Source organism: Thermobia domestica, chromosome 18 (assembly GCF_964235325.1).
Source record: "Thermobia domestica chromosome 18, izTheDome1.hap1.1, whole genome shotgun sequence".
NCBI lineage: Eukaryota > Metazoa > Arthropoda > Insecta > Zygentoma > Lepismatidae > Thermobia > Thermobia domestica.
In genome coordinates this window covers 19,689,453-19,711,267 of record NC_137471.1, presented here as the reverse complement: position 1 = coordinate 19,711,267, position 21,815 = coordinate 19,689,453, and the positions used below count along the sequence as shown (strand labels likewise).

The 21,815-nt window shown below is 36.8% G+C and overlaps 1 protein-coding gene across 1 annotated transcript in view; it reads left to right on the top strand.

Annotated features, from left to right (window-relative positions):
* Nucleotides 1–21,815, top strand: part of Culd (CUB and LDLa domain) — a 170,098-nt gene that overhangs the window by 29,290 nt on the left and 118,993 nt on the right. The window contains exon 4 of the mRNA XM_081745400.1: nt 13,032–13,185. Coding sequence (XP_081601526.1) covers nt 13,032–13,185 — 154 coding nt within the window. The remainder of the gene's footprint in view (nt 1–13,031; nt 13,186–21,815) is intronic.

Genomic DNA, 21,815 nt, shown 5'->3' with positions numbered 1-21,815 from the left:
TAGTAACACGTATGAGCATTTGCTATATTGGGCGAGCCCGTATTCCTAGCAAATAGGGGGTCTGGAGGCGAAGGCTAGTATAATATAATTTTAGTGTTCTTATAGGAATAACTATAATTATACTATGTTTCTAAAAGCTACATTTAACAAATTACTTAATAGAGCCAATTTCTAACCTCCTGTTCTTAGTCTGGCCTGAGGTTTTTTCTTTACATACTCAATTATACCACTGCAAAAGCGGTGAACTTGGACAAAATACCCCATATGGTGCTCATGGTCTCCGGTGCGATTCCCGGTTGGTGTACATTTGAACAAAAAAAGAGGTTCGGATTCTACTATAATCAGTAAGTGAACGTCTCCTTTAGCCGCCATGTCGTTACCGTGGAACGTTCAGCTCAAGCAACAAACCAAAATACCCTTTGCATACACTTTTGTAACAGTGTCCTATATTTGTCTCCTCGCTCTCTTCTGTTTAAGTGAAAAATTCCTGAACGTACCACCAATTGAATTCCTGATACATTCATCTTTAAATTCATCAATTGAATACAGTTGAAAGTTTTTTTTTTCTTGAGAAATGAACAATTCTATGGATACCTAATGCCAAGGTTTATCAGTAACTTCCAACATCTCGTGAATCCTGGGTTCTATACCGATCATAAAAAAGTTGTCCTCACCTTTGATAGATCAGAAGATTTTGGTACGATTTATGGAGCCGCAATCCGAACACACATTTAAGAAAACCTCAACAATGTTGACAAATTGAAGTCGTGGTGAAATATTGAGTTTCACAAGACGAAACGCATCGAAAATCCAACAACAGTTTGCCCATCAGGAAATGTTCTTCGCATAGCGCTATAGTTCAAAGATTATGTCCCTCTCAGAGGGGACACTGAAAAAATGTCATGGATAGGAGTCGACGACCTGAACATACCCTCGCATTCTATTGGATAGTGAAATCGATAGATTTAGGTCAAGCTTCATGTTTTCCTGCGATCACTTTAGTGCAACCAAGGAAACCTATATTTATCAACACAGAGGAGAAATGGGAGGGGCTTAATGGCAGATAACAAATGGCAAGATAACTTTTAACCGTGTGACCCTACTCTGTTACATTGACAGCGATAAAATATTTTTCCGTGGACTGTAATTTTAACATATTTCAAATTCAACCCGTTATATATTAATTTACGGTGGTTCTGTTAGTGTATGCGTTTGTGTTGAAGATGAGTAAGAAACTGAAGTACGTGACTCTCTTGTCATTTTTGGTGAAGCGACCGAGACTGGAAAAGGCAGTATAAACATGTGAAAATCTCGTAAAGAGGAATTCATGCAATTCGGGGAGGCACATGAAAACAGGGTGTATATGTGGCTTTCAATTATTTCGAAATACATACTTTGTTTATCATACTTTGGCTAAAATCATGGACTCGATGGACTCGAATCAAATCGAAAGAAGTAAGCGCTTTACAGGCTTATACCACAACTCACCACGACACCCCTTCCAAATATCAATATCAACAAAATATAAAGAAAGGTTATTCCTTTTAGCACCGATGCTATATGAAACGTACCTCTGCAGTTTTAGGTGGAATCCGAATCACTGTAATGCGCCCAGAGAACAAATGATATTGCCACTAGTAGAAAGTGCTTACTCTTGAATAAATTTCTAATTGCTATTTTCATACTAATTGGAGGACCCTGAATCCAATTGAACTATTTTAACGCATATCCGCTCATGGAGTCACGAAAATGGAGTATGCATATCCATCCATTGATGTCATTTTTCTCGTCGCTTCATACACCAACCAATGTGTTGAAACATCTTTCCATTGGCCTCAGTGTCCTCAAATTAGTATAAAAAAGAGCAATTCGAAACGTATTCAACCATCGAACTTGGCATAAATTGAACTTCAAAAATTCCAATTTTGAGGCTATTTGGCTAGTGACCCCATGAATGGATTTGTTTTAAAATAGATGCATTGGATTTAGCGATTTAAAAAAAAAAATCAGAAATTTGTCGAAGCGAGGGCACTTTTTACCAGTGCTATTGGCGTTAGTTAGTCCTTTCAACACTAGGAATTGAACCCGAGACCTCATGAATGAAGAAAACGTAGTAAGTTATATACGTCTTATACCTCGGGATAAGCACGTACGTTGGACTATTTCGGGAGGGAGTCCAAATTTAAAATGAGAATAAATTATATTAAAATTTGTAAAATCACCACCAAAATTAGATGAAATTTACAGAAAAATCGAGATTTTGTGGAAGGGATCCGGACTCTCTGGATCCATCCCCTGCGTACGTCCGTGTCTTGTGATGTGATACTTCAACATATCTATCTCTCTCTCTCTCTGTCTCTCTCTCTGTCATTTTTGTAAAGGAATATTTACGAAGTGCAAAGAAGAGTTTTATAGAGTTTTAGATGGATCTTTAAGTAGACTGAGAAGAAGAATATAAAGAATAATCTTATGCAAGCAAATTATGAAAGTAATTACTTAATTGGTAAAGCGCAAGGGAGGATGCACAATTGCGTATTTTGTTACTGCGGCAATGAATCTACGGGTTCATTAAACCGTAAGAAAGAACACTTAATATTTTCATAATATTTTATTATATTATGAAATTTTCATTAAAAATTTTCATTAAAAAGAATATTTTCATTAAAAAACACACACACACACACAAATTCGGGTCCCAAAATGGAATCTGGGAATCAGGTTTACACCCCCCTCCAAGCCCCGGATTGGTATACATCCCATACTTGCTAACTAAAATTTTAGTCACCTTGAAGTTACGCTCATCTTCCAGGAAGCGAACCGCCCCCTCCAAACGATCCTTCTGGATCCGCTAGTGTGTCTTTCTATAACAAAAGCAGATGAAAATGAGCAAAACGTAGCACAAAATGATTTGTTCAAACAGACGAATGGCTATTCGAGAGCTTTCCGAAGAATTAAACATTTCGTATCAGTCCGTGAAAAGCTTTTTAACCACTGATTAAATGAGCAAATGACTTCTTTCTACAGTACGGAAACGCGTCGTTCTACACTCAGCGAGTTTTTGACCGAAAAATATTCCTGTCTGTCCACATTCGTTGTACTTTTCAGATATAACGACCTCTGTCTCTTTCCAGAAATGAAAACCATGCTTAAGAGTCTTCATCCCGGCGAAATTAAAATACCGCTAATTTTACAGTAATTATGTAATATCTTCAAATAGATAAAAGATAATCGAAATGTGGAACAAGAGCGCCCTAGACAATATTATTTTACATAAGAAACCGTTATCACGACTCACTTATCTGCTTTTGATTTCGAGCCATTTTGAAAATTGGCATTTATTTTCGCGTTTCTAAACAGCTGAAAACAGAAAGCCACTAGGTCACTTGTGATAACGGTATCTTACGCAAAATAATATTGTCTATGGCGCTCTTGTTCCATATTTCAATTATATTTTATCTATTTGAAGATATCACATAATTACTGTAAAATTAGCGGTATTTTAATTTCGCCGGGATGAAGACTCTTAAAGGAAATTGTCTTGATACCATTTCTGACATTGAAAGGGCCATGTCGAAATAGTTGTATGCCCTTCCAAAAGAGCCTTCCAGATATACTTCCAGTCATGAACTGATCGTTTGGGATAAGTACATTCAAAGGCAAGGACAGTACTTTGAAGGACATTGAATCAAATTCCATGTAAGCTTAATACTTTGTTTCTAATAAAATTCCATGTAAGCTTATTACTTTGTTTCTATTAAAATTCCATGTAAGCTTATTACTTTGTTTCTAGTAAAATTATTCACCGTATTTTGTGATCACACCTCGTATATTAGGAATGCGCATAAGACAAGATTTGAGGCTGTCTCGTCTCGAAAATGTGCTGTAAAAGCGATGACTTGACTCGAAAAATGTATTCTTCTCTATTGGAAGAGCTGTATCTCGACTCGAATTTTGTCAGGAAAATTCCTCTCTCGACTCGTCTCGTACGCATTCCTATCGTATATGAATATTGAATTGTGACATTTGCGTATTTCGTTTGTCTTCAAAACACCTTCCATTTGCTTCAGACATGATGCAAATAATGGCAATCAAACTTAGAAATTGAAAGATCCGTATAATGTAAGCACATTTTTACCCAAAACTTCAACTAAAATTTTCAGAGCATGTGTGTATACGATAATTTAATTGTTAGCTATCTGAATACAAATTGTTTTAAATATTGGCACCACTACTGTGAACTATCTGTAAAATATAATCACATAAAAAAACAAGTGATAATATACAGTGTACAACACGATAGAAAGTTTGGTTTCTATAGCGTGGCATTTTATCAATTAATATTGAAATCGTAACTGATATATTTCTACCACGGTTCGATTTATTAAACAGATTAGATTGGAGATGGAATAGTATATTCTTGGAACGCTTTAATTGATTACAAAAAGCCGCTTCTCGCTATCTATTACCGTTCTGCTCTCTAGTGGTCAACGTTAACCACTTCCGGTTTGAATAGAGAGTTAATGGAGAAGATAGTATCTATTCTTAAATAGCAAAATCGATTCAAGAAAACCACTTCCCCTTATCTATCACTGTGCGGCAACCACAGCCAACCGAATTTGACGGTTAATCCCGAAAATGTCCGAAAAACGAAATAAATAAGCAGGGAGATGTTTCTGAACATTTTTTACTTACACTATGCAGGCGCGTAGTCAGAGGGGGATCCGGGGGGTCCGGAAATGATAAAAAAATAAGGAAGGATGAAATAAACAGAAACGAGAAAAAGAAGAATGAACATTAAAAATAGAAAGCAGTAGCCAATGATACGCAAACTTGAGCACATCGTTCTCGGAATGTGTCCTTCTCATTGTTTCCTCTCTGGTCCAGCCCTACGAGGGACGCATTAGCCGAATTACTTGTAATACATACACGGTGACGAATGAGAGGGATGTCCTGGAAAAGTCAAGGAATTTGAAATTTCTAGAAAAGTTACAGAATTCTCAGAATTTCCTGCTTCTATAGAGCGTCCCACTCTTAGATTGCAGTACAGAGTAAATGGAGCGCGCTGTTGCCACATTTCTTCCGCCGTGTGTTTTCTTTCGAAGAAAGAACAAGAAAGAAAGAGTGATGAGTCTGTAAATAAATCCTTCTTAAATTCATATATTTTCAATTCTTTTGTCATTCCAATCGCGCAAATTCATTTAGAAGGGCGAATTGGAGGGTACGAAATAACAGTCTAGTAATTCTGTGTTAGAAGTTTTTTCTTTTTTTTTTAATGATGGTTTATAAATCGTTGCAATAAAATTTTGATGGAAGCAATACGAAATCGAGAGAACATATGAAACGAACAGAAAACATATGATTGAAATAAATGGCAGGCTAAACAGTTCTAAACAGAAATTTCCTGAACCGATTGTGCGGAAAACTAAGGAATAGCAATGGGTAAGATACTGCTACTGAATTTGGATAAGAGTGAAAACTGGAGTAGGGTGATAGTGATAAGTGACGAGAAAATGTGACGTACGAGAACGCTCATTCGTCTGTGTACGCAAAATATCCGCTAATTCAATTCCGTTTGTCAAACAAGTTACATAATAAAGTATATTGTGAAGACGGCTTCTCCCCACTTCCGATGTTTAAGACTGTATCATGAAGGACAGGAAAAAGAGGGAGGGGACGAATTACTGGACGATATCAAAATAGAAAAGTCATGCGTGAAGACGAAGTTAACCGAAGACCGTGGATCATGGAAGCTTCTGAGTTGCAGCAAGTGGTCTGCCAATAAAATATGATGATGATGATGATGATGATGGCATATGCAATGGTGGATAGGAACTGAACCTCCTAGTTTCTATACTCACTTCTGACATCTCACATACAATATCAGTCTGCAAACAGAAGAAGAATGAAAATAAACCCCATTATATCCGTTCTAAACAAACGCGCAAGTTGTGACTTTAAATCACGTATAGTGACAGCCAACAAGATACAAATCATTGGGCGAGGAAACAAAACCAAACAGAATTATCAAACCCTGCTTCCTAAAGAAACATGGGGGGGGGGGAGAATAAAGAGGCCTTTCATTCTGCTTTGTGAGCTCATAAAGTTATTTGTTATGAACGCTTTTGTCATTTTCATCTGTGTATTCAAAGTAAATAAGAGAAGTGGAATTGCAAACGAAATCAACTTTTATTGTCAAAATTGTCAGCATCTGAAACAACATTAAGGACTAAATGCGAACCATAATGAATCAATTACAAAACTAATAGCTTTTTATAACCAGGAATGAGGAGATTTATTATTAATAGATATTTGTCATATTATATTGTGTGTGTACGTGCTTGCGTGCGTGCAACTCAAGGAAAACAAACATAGTAAGTAGTGGAACGTAAGATTGAGTGGAGTTGACGCAATGTTTATCGTAGGTGAGGTCCAGGATTTGATTTTGCGAATATGCTTCCGTTAAGCAGTAGATTCGTGCTCGCATAGCATCAACAGTAAACACTCATCGGTATAGCACAATACTCTACATCAGTAACTTTAAAACAAACATTATAAGGAAAATATCATCGGCAAGATTTATCACTGCTTTTCTTCTGGTCAGATGCGCGCGCTTTGGAAAGTTGACTCTTAACACTAAAAGTCATAAAACCTAAATAAAGAAAGATATCGACCTGCAATTTGTTTTAAAAATAACTTCAATCCTTTCTCAATATTTTTCACGCTTTGCATCCCCATCTAACCTGAAAAATAAAAAAGTTTCTCACTGGTCAACTTTTTAGATATTGCATTGCAATAGTATACGCACTTTCTCTTACATTTTATTTTTTATTTTAAAATTCAAAAAGTTTTTTTGAATGCAAACTTTTCCAACATTGGCACCAAATATGGTGTTAATAGCTGTATAAGTTTCAATGTTTTATCTCTTATAGTTCCGAACTTATGACATGATATATTTAACGCGATGTTAGAATTTGCCATTAGCAAGATTTCACTCTTTCAATGTATTTCAATACTTGAAAATTCTTCTCGATGTGAGAAAAACAGATTATTTGATAGAGAATACAATGTTCTACAATAATTTATTCATACCTAGTAAAAGAAATTATTTCTAAAATTCAGGCTAAGTTTGGCAACAATGGGCATAAGGAAAAGCATTGCCATTTACTCCTGTACTGCAATCTAAGGGTGGGACGCTCTATAGCCAGGGAAATTTCAAGCTTTCGAAAGCATAGTGCCGTTCTATCCATCACGACTCTGGAACTCACTGAAATAATAAACACTTCTGACCAGAGTATATACACTTGTTTGTTAAAAACAACAGGTGTGTCTGGAAAAGATAAACACAGATGGGAGGGTAATTAAGTCAGGGCAGGTGGCCGAGAGATGACGCCCGGGGAAGTACCACTTAGGTGGCTTCCCATGCACACAAGGACTTTCACTTTTAGTATAAATATCTACGCTCTAAGATATCTCTTTCAGTTAGTGTCTGATGAAGACAACGTTAAGTTGTCGAAACCGTTACACTGTAATTTAGTTTTTAATAAACAAGTGTATATACCCTGGTCAAAAGTGTTTATTATTTCTTATAGTGCCGTTCTGTAATAGTGTGGACATTTATCGTCATGATTTTTCGTCATCGCTTCTCTGTAGTATCAAACATGTTGTTTCAGAAACAGTTTTTTAATGCTCCTTTAACCTATCATTTGGAACAGACAGTAGTTGACGGAATAATGAAAACAAAAAGTTATGTGGAAAGAAAGTTCTTTTAACATTTGATTCAACAGAGAAAGGAATGTAGATACTGTAAAATGTTTTACAAGACATTATTGGATATGTACGTCTACTTCTTATAATAGTGGATATGTACTTTTTTTTATAATAGTTCACGTGATAATGACAGGAAAATTGTTATATTTTAATGAACAGAGGAAGGAACGTAGATATCGTAAAATCTATTACAATACTTTTGTTATTTTCTTTTACTCGAGATTTCTCCATAGTTTGTTATGAAATACTAGTATGTTCTCATTTTATTGTCCTAACAAATTAATATACGTTGCCAGTAAAATAGATTGATCGAGTCCCTGGTGTGATAAGCACAATATTTCATGTCACTGACACCTACATTACGAAATCCTGGCTACGTGCTTGCAATATGGGGCATACATGTATAATTATGTCTCAATAAACATTACTTTTCTGTAATCTTTGAGTTTGATCCGGAGTTTACTTTCTCACAAAAAAGATCAGCCAAACGTTTACTACTTTTAGTGTTAAAGCACGTTCTTTATTTGTGATTGAAGTTTTTTAAACAAACATTTTGTCAGAAAGTAATCCATCGTCGCAAGTATATATATATACTTATATATATATATATATATATATATATATATATATATATATATATATATATATATATATATATATATAAGATCACGAGTAATCGATAGTGAACTGTATTTTTATTTTCTCGAAAACTACGCATAAGAATTCACTCTGAAGCATGTAACTTTAAGCTCAATGAGATTTAAGGATTGCTATATCTACAGTATACAAGTAATCTTTAAACTTTTTTGTTACCCTTTTTAAACTCTGGCACATATGTATCGACACTCACATATACAGGGTGTTTCAAAACAGCAAAGACAATGTTTGGCAGGTGATTCCTGACATCAAGATAAGACAAAAAGTATAGACCAATCTGGATGCACAAATGGTTCCTTTCTTAGTTGTAGACTGCCGAAAACATGAAAAAATGAACTTTAAAATATGCATAGCTCCAAAACTATGGGACCTACCGTAGTCGGGTCAAGACTTCACTTAGGAACTAATATGTGCCCTATCCAAAAATAGATCTTTTAGAATCCTAAGGTACTCACGCAGCAATTTTTGTAGAGGGAGTTTGGCTAAGGATATATAATTTGAAGTACTCTCTAACTTCCTCTATAAATATTGTTGTGGAAATACCATATGATTCTGAAACTTGGATATTTGAACAGGGCACATGCTAGTTCCTAAGTGAAATTTTGACCCAACTACGGTAGGTCCCATAGTTTCGGAGCTATGGACCTTTAAAGTTTTTTTTATGTTTTCGGCAGCCTATAACTCCGAAAGGAAGTATTTGTACAACCAGGTTGGTCTATACTTTTCGTCTTATCTTGGTGACAGGAATTATCTCCCAACGTTGTTTGTGTTGTTTTGAAACACCCTGTATATATTATAATTATTGTCCACTAAGGTTTATACACTTGCTTGAAAGTGATTTTCTTCTTTTTTACCTTTCTAAATGATATTAGGTAATAACAAAAAGCATTTTCCATATTTTGTATACAAAGGTCGAGCTTGGTACCTTTCTAAAGGATATTAGATAATAACAAAAAGCATTTTCCATGCTTTGTGTACAAAGGTCGAGTTTAGTACCTTTCTAAAGGATATTAGGTAATAACAAAAAGCATTTTGCATGCTTTGTGTACAAAGGTCGAGCTTGGTAATTTTAAGCTTCGCCTAGAAACAAACACACGTGCCTTGGGGATAGGTAGCAATACAGCTGTCTTTGCTTCGCAACAGTGGAAGGGGGAAATATATATCAGTATTTTTTATCTTTGCTTTAAGATCACAATTCATGCTCATATATTGAGAAATTTTATCATATAGTGTTCTCCCCCTGTCCCTTTTCTCCACACATCCAGAAAATTTTATTTTGGTAATGTGAGCCAAAGAAAGAAAATGGGTGTTGTTTTAGGTACTAGTTTGTTGGTTTGTCCTGTTTTTAGTTAGCGAATAGTAACTAAGTGTTATTTTGATATGAAATGTTTCAGTTTAGTGTTCCACGATTATGCCCTTTTAGACTAAGGGCGACAATGATTAAGACAAGTGAATCATGATAGAAGATTTGGTGGAATGAAAAGTTGGAAGAAACGGGAGTACGCCCACGAACCCGATGTCATACACCACAAACTTATTTGGCCTGAAATCGAACTAGGAACCCCCCACACTAGAGATAAGAGCCCTATCACTGAGCTATCATGCCCCCCCTGAGTATAATTTTGACTGTATTGCGTGGTATATTAGGATGGTACGAGTGCCGCTCCTGAGCACACTTCTCCGATACTTTCTCATCAAAGGGAATTATGATGTTTCTTTCCCAAATCAAAATTCTTAATTGCAAATATTTTTTTTCCTCCTCGTAACTATTCTAGATATTGCAATGAAACTTGGCACATGCATTATGTATAGTCTATAGTATTTTTCAAGATAGATTATATTCGGTTATCTGTAGCTGGACCCGCTACACAGGGCGCAATTTTAAAAAAAATACTTTCGGAGAAAAATTTACTTATTTATTCCAAATTAGCATCGATTACCCGCTTTGCTGGATAAAATAAAAGTTTTAAATACATAACTTATCTCATGTATTTGGTTCCCGTGAAATGTGCTGTTTTCGTTTTCAGTGGCATGCGCGCGGTGGCTCAGTGGTAGAGCGTTCACCTCTGGTGCTTAGGGTCCCGGGTTCGATCCCAGCCCCCGCCAAGTGAACTTTGTGGTGGACAAACACCGTGCTCGTGGGTTTTCTCGGGGTTCTCCCGTTTCCTCCCACTTTCTTCATTCCACCATTTCACTCATCTCTCATTATCACCGTCTCCTTTAGCCTAACCGGCATAAACGTGGGACGTAGAACTCAAAGATTTCATTTCATTTTTTTTTCAGTGGCATGCATTTAAACAGCATCGGAAGTATCACAGATCATCTCAGAGACCCTGAAAACTATGGATTCGACACTATCGACACTAATATCGATCATTTTTATATATCTTCCCCTCTCCCGCCCCTAAGTTGTACCAATAAAGTGATATGATAAAAAGCCATCCCAGGCTCGAACCTCATCTATGTTGAAAATTTGATCGAGACTGGTCGGGTGACTCAAGAATTATTAATTCACAAAACACAGTCACTTTCATGATCATTTTTAATATATATATATATATATATATATATATATATATATATATATATATATATATATATATATATATATATTGAAGCTTAAAATATACAAAACGATAATTATGCCTGTTGTTCTGTATGGCTGCAAAACATGGTCACTTACTCTGAGGGAAGAACATAGACTGAAAGTATTTGAGAACAAGATTCTGAGACGAATATTCGGACCCAAGAGGAACGGGAATGGAGAATGGCGGAAACTTCATAACGAGGAACTACATAATTTATACGGTTTACCCAACATTGTTAGGGTCGTGAAGTCTAGGAGGCTTAGGTGGGCGGGTCATGTAGCTAGAATGGAAGAAAGTAGAAACGCTTTCAAAGTCTTGACTGGAAGACCAATCGGAAAACGACCATTAGGAAGACCTAGGCGCAGATGGGAGGACAATGTTAAGATGGATCTCGCAGAGATAGGAATACAAAGTAGAAACTGGATCCAATTAGCTAAGGATAGAAATCAGTGGAGAGCTTTTGTGAACGCGGCATTGAACCTCCGGGTTCCATAGGCCATAGAGTTAGTTAGTTAATAGTTTTATATATATATATATATATATATATATATATATATATATATATATATATATATATATATATATATATATATATCCCTTTCCCTTCTCCTATGTTGCATAGTCAAAGTGAAATTATGAAAACCATCCCAGACTCGAGAGCTTTTTCAGTTTTATTTATTTTTATATCTTCCCTCCTCCCCCTCCCCTACGTTCTACCATCAAAGTGAAACGATAAAAAAAAAAAAAGCATCCCAGGCCCGAACCTCATCTATGTTGAAAATTTGTTGGGCATTGTGGTACGACAGTTATGAAGTCACAAACATACTGACCTGCAAATTTTATAATAAAGATTTCTTTTCCCTTTTTTTTTTCGCGGATTATACACAAATGCGCATGGTACTACCTAACAACTTATTTTATTCTCAAGATAATGACAATTGAATCGAGATACACGGATCAATAATACTAAAGTAGTCGCTACTTAACTGAAAGTTATTAATTTTAAAAAATCATCTAAAAATTACAGGAATTTAACCCTTTATTTGGCACTCAACATCACATTCTATTGTGTTATCCGCACGAACTATACAGGGTCGTCATTTCGGGGGTGGGGGGCAGGGAGGGGCAATTGCCCCCCTCCTGAGTTTGAGATTTATATAGACTTTATCAAAAGAATAATGGTAAATCAGTGAAAAACGAGAAATTTTACTTAAATCAAGGGTTCTTGTCCCCCTCCCCCCCAAAGCAAAACCTGAAATGATGCTCCTGGAACTATAACTTCAATGACCATTTAATTGGCATTATTGCTTTTATACAATATTCATATACATGTTTTGCGGGTCGCTTGTTTAGATATTTCTAATCGTCAACAGGGGACAGTCAAATTTAGTATTGTAGAAACTTTATCTCCCAAGTCCCAGGAAAGTTCTTTTTTTATTATTATTATTATTTGTGGTTTCTTGCTCTGTAGGAAAATATTTCAACAAAACTGCTGCTAATTACTGAGAGTATTTTTATGATACTTGACCATAATAGGGCAATGCTGCTCAGTAGCTACACATAAGACCTATTTTATGGCAGTGATACTTTGAAAGAAATATCCTGTATTTTGTAACCAAAGTACAAAAATACTTTAAAAATCACGAAATTATGATCAGGAAGACATGATTCAACCATAAAAGCAAATTAAAGTATTTTAATGGTAATGCTATCAATGCTTGTCAATTAAAAGGTTAAAAAAAGAGCTGATTGCTAACAATATTCTAGAACTTAAGTCTATTCATAACAATGGTATTACTAGTTAAAGAATAATAAAACATTTGCTTACATTGTACTTTAGATATTATCTTAGTTTAAGATGAATTCCAAATCTCAGTTCTCTGATCATTCATATTTCCTTTGTTTACCTCTGTTTGAAAGCTTTTAGTGTGACGAGGGTAAGTTTATTGACTACGGAAGAGAGAGAGTTTACAACCCTCATATCTAACAATAATTGCAGTTGGTCATTTTGTGTTCTAGTTTTACGACACGGATAGAAGTCTTATTAATACGACCAGCGGGACTCGTTTTCGTCCGCCACTGATCCTCTCCACACGAAACGAACTGTTCATCAGATTTTATGCAAAGGACGGCACTGGATTAGGCTACAGAGCTTTCTACTCGTTTGTAAACGGTAAGTAAACGCCTCTTCTATCACACATTTGTCAAAGTTTTGTTGTCACGCTAATGACTAGCTAAACCCATGCCTAATCTCTAATCATATACTTCAGTTAAGTGCTGTTTGAAAGCTTTATGTTGCTAACAGGAAAATTTTCATACGGAAAGTTAGAAGTCCTGCTAAAGTAGTCAATTATAAGAATGGTTGCTAAACTGTTATCTTCGGTATCTGGGTAACAAAGCATTAGATACATGGGAGACCTCTTGAAGTATATATGAATTTCCGTGACATATGACATACTCTGAGTAGTACATGACATACTTTAAAAAAGAAAACTTTTTTTTGGATTTCACAAAATTACAGTATAACATTATATACGAGGATGGTTCAGAAAGTAATGACTTGAGGCGGTGATACTTTAGTTGTGTTTGACAGATAGCCTCGATACAGATATCAGTGAAAAGCTTGCAATGTCAACTACAAATGATTTTATCATTTTTCAACATAGTTCGCATTACGGGCAACACACTTGCGCCACCGGAAACAAGGTTTTTTCATGCCGTCGGTGAAGTATTGTGGTAACTGCTGTCGATGCCATTGCTGAACTGCTTCCTCTACCTCCGCGAGACAATTTAGTGTTGGCCCTTAAGGTGATCTTTAAGTTTGGGGAACAGCCAAAAGTCGCAGGGCGAAAGATCCGAACTATAGGCAGGATGAGGCAGAATGTCCGTTAACCTCGGGTGCTGCAGTGCTTCTTGAGTTGTGCGGTTTCTGTGCGGACTAGCATTGTCGTGGTGCAAAATTGCTTGTTTATCCATACGAGTGCGTTGCAATCTGACCCGCAGTCGCAATGAACTCGTCCACCTGATGATGATCCTCATCAGAGGTCGTTGCGAGCCGTGCACTTCGGTCCTAATGATGGAGATTTGATGCAGCTGGCGTTTGGTCTTTCAAAGTTCTTGCCTACCTCCACATAGTGCTTACGTCAACACAGGCATCTCCGTAAAACCGCAGTCAGAAATTCAATGACAGTCTGCTGTTTCGACCAGACGTCACCACTGTATGCCATGGAGTTACTCCATTACTCTGGAACGAGAAGAGAGAGGAATGTGAATCAAATGACATTCTATAGCTTAAACATCAGTGCATTAATCAGAATATTTCCAGTACTATTGGCCAAGTAGTGGTGTTGGAGGCATTTCTTTCTGAATCATCTACGTATAATGTTACTTAACAAATGTCTGAAAGGCGTAGCAAGAAAAAAATAAAATTTCAGTTTTACGTCCTACGATTATGTCATGTAGGCTAAAGGAGACAGTAATGATGAGAAATAATTAAATGGTAGAATGAAGAAAGAGGGAGGAAACGAAGGAATCCTGAGAAAGCCCACATACATGGTGTTTGTTCACCACAAATCTCATTTGGCGCTCACTAGGATCAAACCACGAACCAGAGGTGAACTCTCTGTCACCTTTTTTCGTAAATTCCTGACTCTCATATTATCCTTTAGCAAGTGTTCAAGACTACCGGACACGAACACAGAAAAATCGAGGACGGGAAAATTCTAAAGCTAACATTCAGCGGTAATTGAACCCGGAACCATACCTACCAAAAGCACACCCGCTAGCCACTAGACCAGCAGAAGTTTTTTTTTTTTTTTTTTAACTTCATAACTCTTATTTTCGCTTGTTCAACTGTTTCGGGCTACTGGACTCGACAAGAACACAAACACAGAAATATCAAGAATAGTTCAAATTCCAAAGGCTCTCCCACCAGAAATCGACACTGGACTGTGGAAGCACCTAGATAACTGAGCTACCGCGGTCCCAATGAATTGGTGAGAAAATACAAAACTAAATTTTTACAATATCAATTATAGAAATATTGTTGCCCCTGGATGTGTGGTGTTTACAGAAAATTGATCATTGCAACAATATTAAAACAAACATCTATTTATTTATTTATTTATTTATTTATTCACAGAGTTTCATACAACTTTAAGCTAATTAATTGAAACTGAAAAAACATAACATCAACAACAAAGAAAATAAAATAAAAACAATAAAAAATAAAAAGAAATACAAACACAGAAGGTTCACCTCTAAATGTACAATATTTTCTTTAGTTAAATGCTGAAGTTTTGTTCAGAAGTAAAAAATATTACATCCTATTAGCAATATATTGTAATCATGCGCTAGTCTATAAAACAACGAAACGTTTTACAATTGATAATCTAGGTGTTTCGTAAGTTAGCAAATTAAGAGAATGAGTTCGCTGGGGAGGAACTCGAAAGTTAATCTGTGATAGTAAAAATTCAGAACCAATTCTACTATTTATATTCTTATATAGGCAGGTCCGTATCCAAAGGAGGTCTAGGGGGGCCGGGCTCCCCTAAATTTTTTACTGCCCCCCTAAAATTTTCACAGTAGGCTTGCGAATGAACTATAATATAATGATGAACTATAATATGGTTGGATTGCCCCCCTAACTTCTACCGGACCCCCCTACATTTTGGGGCTGGCTACTGACCTATATATAGGTAAAGTAGGTTTGCAGCTCGACGTCGTTTCTCTGGGGTACATAAGTTCATTAAGACATTATTTCTTATCTTGTGTGGTCACGTAATTCCGGAATTCTAAATGTAACTATAGCTATAAAGAAGTTTAAGACCGAGCCAATGCGTGATAAGTTAGTAGGTACTGCCATATTCCACACAGGTGAATAATATTCAGTGAGATGAGAAATATAAGCCTTATAAAACATCGTAAGGGCAGGAAGACTTTGTATTTCGGGAAACCTACAAAGTAAACCGAGTAATTTCATAGTTCTGGATGAGGTCGGTGGGATGTGATCCATAAAGAAGAGATTTTCATCAAAGACAACACCTAGACACATGTTTAATAGGTATATTGTTAACATTGTAAGTCTGAAGAAGTATACTTAAAAAAGAGAGATAGAAAGGGGATTACATTTGTTGAGGGGTTTAAAGCTAAATTCCAGGTAGTACATCAATTACTTAGCATATCTATGTCAGCTTGGAATAAATAAGCGTCATTTACAGAGTTAATGACTCTCAAGAGTTTACAGTCATCAGCAAAAAAAAAAATTGATGAAGAGAAGGCGAAAATACGTAAAGTAAATCATCCATATGCACTAAGAATAAAAGTGGACCCAGCACGCTCCCCTGAGGGACTCTGGATAGGACGGAACTATACAGAGATAAAGATTCAGGAAAAATAACGCATTGTTCTCTCTCTGAGAGATAGCAATCTAGGAAAGAAAAGATCTGTTCATAAATATTATATCTATTAGAGAGTTTGCAAACAAGCAACTTGGTGTTTATGGCGTCAAAGGCCTTTGAAATGTCAAAGTAAACAACATCAAGCTGGGAGCTAGCCGTAATTGCTTGTGCCGCATGGGTGACTAAAACTGAAAGTTAGTTAGACACAAACGTCCAGGTAGGAAATATATACATATATTAATACATATATTACGAAGCTTGAAAGAATTAGAAAGCTGTCTGCACGTCCAGAAAACAGGAGATTTCCCAGTTATTCTAAAAAAGCAACACGTAAGATTTTAGGCGCTGAAAGAGAAGAAAGGGCAGGAGGAGGGGTAATCTAGTAACTCTTTACACTTTCGTTAAAATGTGTATCCGAAGAGGTTAAAATATTTTCCGTAAACTTATTCTCCCCGTACGAAGAACGGGCATTTAAGCTAGTTCTCTCTCTCTCTCTCTCTCTCTCTCTCTCTCTCTATATATATATATATATATATATATATATATATATATATATATATATATATATATATATATATATATATATATATGTGTGTGTGTGTGTGTGTGTGTGTATTTTCATTTCTTTTTCTATGTCTGCTCTTGGACTTGGTTGTAAGTTGTAACCCTTTAGGTTTTTCACCTTCTGGACTATGCCTACTGTGGCACAGTTTGTTGTGAACATAATCGTAGCAAAGCTGAAAGAAAAGGGCGCCATTCTCTTTCGCTAGCAACAATGACGTATTATACATACTTCTGTCTTACGTTAGTATTTTTAAACCAGAGAGAACTTAAATAGTGTATTATAAGAACTGAATAGTTATGGAGAAAAAATTAGGGTAACTTTTTCATCTTCGCAGAGCTCTTTTGTGGCTAAGCGATTAGCGTACTCGCCTTTGGAGTGGGAGACCCGGCGAGAGCTCATGTGATTCGGATTCCACATTAATCAGTAGGTCTCGTCTCATATAGCCTCTCTGCTGAAAGGGGCGTTAAACTCAAAATCAACTCAACTCAATATTTAATCTCAGCAAAATTTTGAAAAAAGTATTGGATGTAGGACAATTTTCCGCCAGATTTCACAAAGATGGACAATTTTCCACCACTAATTGTGGGTTTAAGTATTTTCAAAATACCTAGTTGTTTATTTACGTAAGCTGGATAAGTGTAGTGGCAACACTCTTCTCACGTCAGATAGCTGAGTCAGCAGTACATGAATTCCTTATCTGCAAAGAGTAGATGAAGTGTCACGAGAGGTAATAACTGTGGGTTATTCAATCAAAAGCAACAGTGCCGTAAAGTAGAAAAGGAAGGTTCAAGCGTCATAAGAATATATTTCGCAAAGATAAACAATGTGCGTGGATTAGGTTATGGCTAAACAAGGATGCGTTTCCGGTTCGTTACTCCCCGCAACGAACGCTACCTATGTTGCTACTCTGTAATTTTACTTTCGCCAGAGTAATAAATCATACTGAGAGCCAGTCAGGGTTTCCAGGTCTTTTTCTTTTATTTCCCCGTGCCGGAAGGATAGAATCAGAATGACCTACTTCAGTTAGTTTCTTGTGAGAAGACATGAAATCTCCTTGCCTGACAACACGTCTTTCCTTTTTTTTCCTTCCTTTAGACATATTTTACTGATTCCGAAACAACAGGCGGTCTATTGTTCCGAAACGCCCCAAATACGTTCGAGCTTACGTATTCTGCGCGTTTTTATTGCTTTCGCATTTGTAGCGCATTGTGTTTAGCCATCTACATTTTACACACATGGTCAGCATATTCCAAGCGTACGCATGAGCCATAAAAAATAAGTTGCGAACGCATTGGGTAGCCGTAGACTTAAGATTGAAGTGGCACGTCGAAGTAGTAGACAATAAATGTTTTCAAGATGTTCATGATGACTTTTTTTGCCAAAATGAAGGAACCACTTCGCGGGAAGCACTATGACACAAGAGAAGCATCATTCGTGCAATAAGGTGGTCCCTGCGGGACATCGGCAAAGATAGACGTGCTGAGAGTGTACAATGCTTCCACATGCATGGCAGAAGGTGATAAGGAGATAAGAGGCTATTAAATTGAAGGAAGGTAACAGGTGTTCTTCTGTGCATATAGCCAGCTAGAAATTATAAAATATTACCATTACATTTATCTAGACGTGCTGAGAGTGTACAGTGCTTCCACAGGCGTAGCAGAAGGTAATAAGGAGATAAGAGGCTATTACCTTGAAGGAAGGTAACAGGTGTTCTTCTGTGCATATAGCCAGCTAGAAATTATAAAATATTACCATTACATTTATCTAGACGTGCTGAGAGTGTACAGTGCTTCCACAGGCGTAGCAGAAGGTAATAAGGAGATAAGAGGCTATTACCTTGAAGGAAGGTAACAGGTGTTCTTCTGTGCATATAGCCAGCTAGAAATTATAAAATATTACCATTACATTTATCTAGACGTGCTGAGAGTGTACGATGCTTCCACAAGCGTAGCAGAAGGTAATAAGGAGATAAGAGGCTATTACCTTGAAGGAAGGTAACAGGTGTTCTTCTGTGCATATAGCCAGCTACAAATTATAAAATATTACCATTACATTTATCTAGACGTGCTGAGAGTGTACGATGCTTCCACAGGCGTAGCAGAAGGTAATAAGGAGATAAGAGGCTATTACCTTGAAGGAAGGTAACATGTGTTCTTCTGTGCATATAGCCAGCTAGAAATTATAAAATATTACCATTACATTTATCTAGACGTGCTGAAAATGTACAGTGCTTCCACGGGCGTGGTAGAAGGTGATAAGGAGATAAGAGGCTATTACCTTGAAGGAAGGTAACAGGTGTTCTTCTGTGCATATAGCCAGCTAGAAATTATAAAATATTACCATTACATTTATCTAGACGTGCTGAGAGTGTACGATGCTTCCACAGGCGTAGCAGAAGGTAATAAGGAGATAAGAGGCTATTACCTTGAAGGAAGGTAACAGGTGTTCTTCTGTGCATATAGCCAGCTAGAAATTATAAAATATTACCATTACATTTATCTAGACGTGCTGAGAGTGTACGATGCTTCCACAGGCGTAGCAGAAGGTAATAAGGAGATAAGAGGCTATTACCTTGAAGGAAGGTAACAGGTGTTCTTCTGTGCATATAGCCAGCTAGAAATTATAAAATATTACCATTACATTTATCTAGACGTGCTGAAAGTGTACAGTGCTTCCACGGGCGTGGTAGAAGGTAATAAGGAGATAAGAGGCTATTACCTTGAAGGAAGGTAACAGGTGTTCTTCTGTGCATATAGCCAGCTAGAAATTATAAAATATTACCATTACATTTATCTAGACGTGCTGAAAGTGTACAGTGCTTCCACGGGCGTGGTAGAAGGTAATAAGGAGATAAGAGGCTATTACCTTGAAGGAAGGTAACAGGTGTTCTTCTGTGCATATAGCCAGCTAGAAATTATAAAATATTACCAATACATTTATCTAGACGTGCTGAAAATGTACAGTGCTTCCACGGGCGTGGTAGAAGGTGATAAGAAGATAAGAGGCTATTACCTTGAAGGAAGGTAACAGGTGTTCTTCTGTGCATATAGCCAGCTAGAAATTATAAAATATTACCATTACATTTATCTAGACGTGCTGAAAGTGTACAGTGCTTCCACGGGCGTGGTAGAAGGTGATAAGGAGATAAGAGGCTATTACCTTGAAGGAAGGTAACAGGTGTTCTTCTGTGCATATAGCCAGCTAGAAATTATAAAATATTACCATTACATTTATCTAGACGTGCTGAGAGTGTACGATGCTTCCACAGGCGTAGCAGAAGGTAATAAGGAGATAAGAGGCTATTACCTTGAAAAAAGATAACAGGTGTTCTTCTGTGCATATAGCCAGCTAGAAATTATAAAATATTACCATTACATTTATCTAGACGTGCTAAGAGTGTACGATGCTTCCACAGGCGTAGCAGAAGGTAATAAGGAGATAAGAGGCTATTACCTTGAAGGAAGATAACAGGTTTTCTTCTGTGCATATAGCCAGCTAGAAATTATAAAATATTACCATTACATTTATCTAGACGTGCTGAAAGTGTACAGTGCTTCCACGGGCGTGGTAGAAGGTAATAAGGAGATAAGAGGCTATTACCTTGAAGGAAGATAACAGGTGTTCTTCTGTGCATATAGCCAGCTAGAAATTATAAAATATTACCATTACATTTATCTAGACGTGCTGAAAGTGTACAGTGCTTCCATAGGCGTAGCAGAAGGTAATAAGGAGATAAGAGGCTATTACGTTGAAGGAAGATAACAGGTGTTCTTCTGTGCATATAGCCAGCTAGAAATTATAAAATATTACCATTACATTTATCTAGACGTGCTGAGAGCGTACGATGCTTCCACAGGCGTAGCAGAAGGTAATAAGGAGATAAGAGGCTATTACCTTGAAGGAAGATAACAGGTGTTCTTCTGTGCATATAGCCAGCTAGAAATTATAAAATATTACCATTACATTTATCTAGACGTGCTGAGAGTGTACGATGCTTCCACAGGCGTAGCAGAAGGTAATAAGGAGATAAGAGGCTATTACCTTGAAGGAAGATAACAGGTGTTCTTCTGTGCATATAGCCAGCTAGAAATTATAAAATATTACCATTACATTTATCTAGACGTGCTGAAAGTGTACAGTGCTTCCACGGGCGTGGTAGAAGGTAATAAGGAGATAAGAGGCTATTACCTTGAAGGAAGATAACAGGTGTTCTTCTGTGCATATAGCCAGCTAGAAATTATAAAATATTACCATTACATTTATCTAGACGTGCTGAGAGTGTACGATGCTTCCACAGGCGTAGCAGAAGGTAATAAGGAGATAAGAGGCTATTACCTTGAAGGAAGATAATAGGTGTTCTTCTGTGCATATAGCCAGCTAGAAATTATAAAATATTACCATTACATTTATCTAGACGTGCTGAGAGTGTACAGTGCTTCCACGGGCGTGGTAGAAGGTAATAAGGAGATAAGAGGCTATTACCTTGAAGGAAGATAACAGGTGTTCTTCTGTGCATATAGCCAGCTAGAAATTATAAAATATTACCATTACATTTATCTAGACGTGCTGAGAGTGTACGATGCTTCCACAGGCGTAGCAGAAGGTAATAAGGAGATAAGAGGCTATTACCTTGAAGGAAGATAATAGGTGTTCTTCTGTGCATATAGCCAGCTAGAAATTATAAAATATTACCATTACATTTATCTAGACGTGCTGAGAGTGTACGATGCTTCTAGAGGCGTAGCAGAAGGTAATAAGGAGATAAGAGGCTATTACCTTCAAAGAAGATAACAGGTGTTCTTCTGTGCATATAGCCAGCTAGAAATTATAAAATATTAC